Source organism: Oryctolagus cuniculus, chromosome 2 (genome assembly GCF_051225735.1).
Source record: "Oryctolagus cuniculus isolate XC-2025 breed Fujian yellow rabbit chromosome 2, ASM5122573v1, whole genome shotgun sequence".
NCBI lineage: Eukaryota > Metazoa > Chordata > Mammalia > Lagomorpha > Leporidae > Oryctolagus > Oryctolagus cuniculus.
The window spans coordinates 31,901,772-31,907,771 of record NC_142868.1 but is presented as its reverse complement, the minus strand read 5'-3'; the positions used below and the strand labels follow the sequence as shown (position 1 = coordinate 31,907,771).

The 6,000-nt window shown below is 53.6% G+C and overlaps 1 protein-coding gene across 1 annotated transcript in view; it reads left to right on the top strand.

Moving 5' to 3' along the window:
- Positions 1–914: 914 nt before the first annotated feature.
- RELL1 (RELT like 1) overlaps positions 915–6,000 on the top strand; it is a 59,833-nt gene continuing 54,747 nt past the window's right edge. The window contains exon 1 of the mRNA XM_002709268.6: positions 915–1,124. Within this exon, the coding sequence (XP_002709314.3) occupies positions 1,037–1,124 (88 nt within the window). The 5' untranslated portion in view covers positions 915–1,036. The remainder of the gene's footprint in view (positions 1,125–6,000) is intronic.

Here is a 6,000-nt window from a genome sequence, read left to right as displayed (position 1 = left end):
GCAATGATGATTTAACTCCAGAAACCACTTCTGACCTCTTACTTAGTGTGTGCACTGGCTGAGAGGCGCAGGGAGCCGACCAGTGTGCAAACACAAGACACTGAGCTAACGACAGTGATCACGGTGGCTCAGACATCGTGGGCTTAACTTCCTGGCCTGTGAAACGGGGATAATACTCACCTGGCACGGCTGATGTGAGGGTATGAGCTAATAAGTGGCTGGGCTCCTGCGGAGCCACGTCGTGGGAGTATTTGCAAGGTGCAACATGGGCACAGGGCTTTAAAAAAAAAACCCGCTAGTTATTCCTGGAAATGTGCAGAATTGTTTCCGCCAAGAGGAGCAGCTTACATGGAAGCAGGGATAGGGAAAGAGTGGAAGTTATTCCCTTTCCTTAATTTTCAAACAACCAAACTTAACGTCCAGCGCAGCATGCCTCCCAGACCAGCAACCCAAGGCAATGCCGAGCAGATGAGGATGCCAGAGAAAACAGGCCGTGCCTGCTCCGAGGCGCTGCCGGCCTACCCTCCCTCTCTCTCTTCCCAAGCTTGCCCAGCGGCAGAGCTGGGCAGAGGAGCCGCCAGGAATCTGCTCCCGCCCGAGGTTCCTGCTCTGAACTCCCACGTAATCCCAGGCGCTTAGCTCCTGCCTGGCTTGCAAAGGAAGCGGGTACGGAGAGGAGGCGGGGCCGAACAGCGGTGGGGCGGGGTCTGGGCGGGGCCTGGGGGCTGATCCGCGCGTCAGCGGCGGCGGCGCTGGGTTTGAAAAGGAAGCGGGAGCGGCGGGGAGAGGCGGGGCCAGGTTGCGCTGGGCGGGGCCCCAGGGGGTGGGGCCACCGCGAGCCTCGGGCCCGACAGGGGTGTCCCGGGAGCGGCAGGGAGAGAGGCGGGGAGAGGCGCGGTGGGTGGGGCCATGGCGGGGCGGGGTCGGCGGCGCGGAGGCCGAGCCCTGCCACTCGGTCCGCGCGCGCTCCGGGGCTGCACCGCCGGCCTCAGCGCGGGACGCGGCGCACGGGGGAGAAGGGGACAGGGACGCGGAGATGGCTGCGCGGAGACTGCCGGGGTCAGCCGTCTTCGCCGCTGCCGTCTTCGTGGGAGGCGCCGTGAGTTCGCCGCTGGTGGCCCCGGGTGAGTGGCCCCTCCGCGCCGGGGCGCCGGGTCCCGGGCCGGCTCGGGTGCCGCCTTGCTGCCGGGGGAGCCCGCACAGGGCGCGGTGCGTGGCAGCGGCCCCGTCCCGTGCTGCCCGGTCGCCGGCGCCGCCTTCCTTCCCCCGGCCTCTTCGGAGGGACCGGGCCTGGAGTCGCCTTCCTCGGCGCGGACCCCAGCCCCGCCGCCCTGTCCCCAGGCCCGGCGAGCGGGAGCGGACGGCGGTGACACCGGCGACGGGGCGCGCTGTCGCCGCCTCTCTCCCTTGCTTCCTTTTTAAAAATACCTTGGGGAATCCCCGCTTCTTCCCGTTTTGCCTCGTGGTCGGGGAATTCTTGCAGGAGGGCAGGAATTCCAGATGGACCCCCACAGACGCCGGATACCCCAGGCTCCGAGAACGGGAAGGCGCGTTTGTGAACTTACATTTTTTTTTTTTCTTGTTTGGGTCGATTTCTGTCATTGCCAGAGGAACCTTCTGCGGTCAGGGCAGGAAGCCGCCTGCGGAGAGGTTGTCTCAAGTGTTGCCTCCGCCGGTGAACTTGGGATCCTGGACTTTCTAACAGATGTCTCAAAGGGAGGTGTAGCTTCTGCGGAAGTCCTGTCTCACACGCTCCTGTTTCTATCACTGTGGCGCCTGGGATTCCTTACCACCACCTGTGGTTAAGAAAAATAAACAAACTTACACCTTCTTGGCCGTTTGGGGTTACCCCAGCCTGGGATGTGACGTCAGCAAGCTCTTCCCAGCCTGCTTTGGAGGGGGCCCAGCGCCTCGGTCCAAATAAGCAGCCCCTGGAAACCTTCCAGCACTGTCTCCCCGAGGGCCGTGCACAGGCTGCGCTTCGCCCCGAGAGACCTTTCCCGTGGCTGACAGCGTTTACACTGGCTTTTCACTTGGGTCCTGCCTTTTCGTGGAAACCAGGACAGCCTAGGAAGGGAACAGGAATGTCTCCTGAGTCTGTGTTAGCAGGCTGTATTTCCGTCAGCTGTCCACCCTGGGGGAGTGGCCACGTGTGGCATGTTTTATTACACGGGACATTTTCATTTTCCTCCCGTGCTTCATTGCTGACACAGATAGGTGCATAGTCACGGTCAAGTTAGCCCCGGGTCAGTGTGCTCTGGAGTTTGTAGATCGGATGGACCTGGGAGTAAAATTATCAAAACTTCAGCACCAGATGTATGTGGGTGAAGTCCCTCCCTGGGGTAGGTTTGGGTTTCGATGGTTCTCTCTGAGCAGCACCCAGCTCCCAGGACTGGCACAGGAATGCAGGAAGCTCGAATCTCACTACACAATCACCTTTTTGACGAAAGTCAGAGCTGAGGCAGAATCAGGTGTCTACAAAAGAAAGAGTAGAGATAACTGACCCGCTTGGAATCCAAGACCCTGTTAGTGTTTGCAGGCTGAGTGCAGAAAAGCAGGAAGAAAGAGGTAGGAAGTAGTGTTGAGTGCTTGCTACATGCCAAGCTTTGGGTGGAGTACTTGCTATGCATTTTAAAACTCCTTTCTCATAATCCTATACAGTGCTGTTTCCAGTGAGGCAGATCAGGCCCAGGGAGTTTTAAACAGTGGGCCCAGCATCCCCTTGTTGTCGGATCAGGCTGCCTCAGAGAAGTAACACCTGCAGGGTGTGTGTGTGTGTGTGTGCGCGTGTGTTCCTTTCTGTGGATCTGCATCTGGGATAACCCAGCCCACTTGCTTCCAAAGTTCATTCCCTTGCGTTGTATCCTGCTGCTCTCCAGAGAGAAACAGAATATAAAGCGACCTCAGCAGTCTTGCTGAGATTCTGAGACATCAGAAAATGATAAGCATGCTCTTATCGGAAGTCGTAAAGTCGAGAAAAGAAAGGCAGGTAGGTGCACAGTGGGATGTGGCAGTGTCTCACTTCCATGCAAGTGGAAGAATCTCATTAAACTTCGGTCTCTCAGCAGCAGCCTTGGAAACGATATACCCCACGGAGCAGAGGGGATGATTTTCCACATCTTGGCTTATTTATGTGCTTCAGTTCTCTGGTTACTCAACCTTTGGGCTTATTAGTTTCTCTGGCAGACAGTGGGCACTGCCTTTGGGGAAGGAGTGGGCAGAAAAGGGCCAGGCGCTGGTGAGACGAGAAGTGCACTCTGCACAGGCTCCGGGCCAGCCTCCTGACTCCTCGGTGAGATGCTGGAGATAAGCTTTATTAACTTCTGGGTTCTCCTCTGGCCAGGTCGCTGCCCAGCTCTACCGCTGCATAATAAACACGAAGTCAGTGGGTGGAGCGTTTGGAAGGAGCACCCCCAGGAGCTTGTGATTCCATGCCCAAATTTAATTTAAAGAGGAAATGAAAAATTGGAGAAGTGCCTGTCATATTGCCTGTCTTCCCCTCTGAGCCCATGTCCCCTGCAGAATGGAACAAACTGGGAGTTTGAGTAGATGAATTGGAATGAGAGAGGCCAAGGTTCCAAGTGATACAAACAAAAAATTTCATTGTTATTATTTAAAGGATTGTTTGGCTCTGATGTTGAGGTTTAATTATATATTGGAACACTGTAATTAATGGATTTAAAATACAAAATGAATTAAATAATCATTGGTTAAAATGATTGTGTTGACTGTTTCCTAATAATTTTAGACTACTTACTCCTATGATTGGTAAAGATGTTCTTGGTTGGCAAAAGCAGGTAGAATAACAAATTTGATGTGGTTTACAAGGACTAAAGTTGGGGCTGGTGCCGTGGCTGACTTGGCTAGTCCTCTGCCTGCGGTGCCAGCACCCCAGGTTCTAGTCCTGGTTGGGGCACCGGTTACTAGTCCCGGTTGCTCCTCTTCCAGACCAGCTCTCTGCTGTGGCCTGGGAGGGCAGAGGAGGATGGCCCAAGTGCTTGGGTCCCTGCACCTGCATGGGAGACCAGGAGGAAGTACCTGGCTCCTGGCTTCCGATCTGCGCAGCGCTGGCGGTAGCGGCCATTGGGGGAGTGAACCAACAGAAGGAAGACCTTTCTCTCTCTCTCTCTCACCATCTATAACTCTCTGTCTCTCTCTCTCTCACTGTCTAACTCTGCCTGGCAAAAAATAAAAAATAAACAAGGACTAAAGTTGGCATTTTGAGTTAGTAACTTACAGACAATTTACTGTTTTTGGAAAATGGAAATGTTTATTGTTACCTTAAGATTTTTATTTATTGACGTGAAAGAGTCACAGAGATAGAGGGGGAGACAGAGAAATTTTTTTTTTTTTTTGGACAGGCAGAGTGGACAGTGAGAGAGAGAGACAGAGAGAAAGGTCTTCCTTTTGCCGTTGGTTCACCCTCCAATGGCCGGCCGACACACCGCGCTGATCCGATGGCAGGAGGCAGGTGCTTCCTCCTGGTCTCCCATGGGGTGCAGGGCCCAAGCACTTGGGCCATCCTCCACTGCACTCCCTGGCCACAGCAGAGAGCTGGCCTGGAAGAGGGGCAACCGGGACAGAATCCGGCGCCCTGACCGGGACTAGAGCCCGGTGTGCTGGCGCCACAAGGCGGAGGATTAGCCTAGTGAGCCGCGGCGCCGGCGAGACAGAGAAATCTTCTATCTGCTGGCTCACTCCCCAGATGGCCACAGGTATGGTAGGCCACAGGTACCATACAGCCAGGGTAGGGCCAAGCCAAAGCAAGGAGCCATGAGCTTTCTGCAGGTCTCCCAAGACCTGGAGGGTAGCAGGGCCCCAAGCACTTGGGCCATCTTCTGCTGCTTTCCCAGGCCACCATCAGGGAGCTGGATCACAGGTAGAGCAACTGGGACACGAACTAGTGCTACTCAGCTAATTTCATTCTTATGACACCTTGCCGGCTGTATGTTTTTATTCCTGTGTTTATAGACGCGGAAATTAAGTCTTTGAGAAGTTGAAAGTCACTCAAATGCCCAAGCTGGATTTTGACTGATTCAGGTCTGTTTGATTTTGAGGTTCATTCTTAAGTGATTTGGTTTTCTTTTGAGTAAGAAATTTGTTTTTCTTTTGAGTAAGACATTTGTTTTTATTGTAGGATAGTTACAGAGTATCACAAAGTAGCAGGGTAGTGACCTGATACTGTGGAAAGAGCACCAAGCTTTGGGTCAGTGCTCCCGACTTGAAGTCTAGAGTCAAGAAGAAATCCTGCCCGTTTCCTCACCTGGAAAATGGGCCTTGTGTCAGCTCCTGCCTTTACCTGCCTCATTGCTGTTAGTGAGGATCAAGTAATCTGTCGTCTCTGAAGTATCTCAGCAAGTGGCAAAGGGACATACATCTTTTAACTTGTGTATTTGTTAAGCTGTATTTCTTCACCAAAATGTCCGTTCAGCTTGGTTTAAGTTATAATGCCATTTAATTAGTTGAGAGGCAGACACACACATACACACACACACACACACACACCCAGCTCTGATCCACTGGTTTACTCCCCAGCTGCTGACAAAGGCCATGGGCTGGAGCCAGAGCTCGGTTCAGGTCTCCCATGTGGGTGGCAGGAACCCAGTTCCTGGGATCATCGTGAACTGCCTCCCAGGGGCTGCATTAGCAGGAAGCTGAAACCAGGAACTGGAACTGGGAGATAAACACAGGCATACCGGTATTGGCTGTGGGCATACTAACCAGTGTCTCAACTGCTAGGCCAAACTGCTGCTCCTACGTGTGTAGTTCAGTTCCACTTTGCAAGGATCTTTTGAAGTACCCTCCTACTGTACGGTTTCACTCTAGAGGTGGCATCCTTGTAACGATAGGGTCATTGAACTTTTATAAGAACCTTGAGTGGCATCTCAGGTTCATGAGTCTGCTGCCATTGAGAGTTATGTAGATAAGAATTCTTTTTGCATTTTTCTCTCAGCTGATATATAGCACCATGGGTATTTTGGGAAAAGCCCCCCAAAAGAA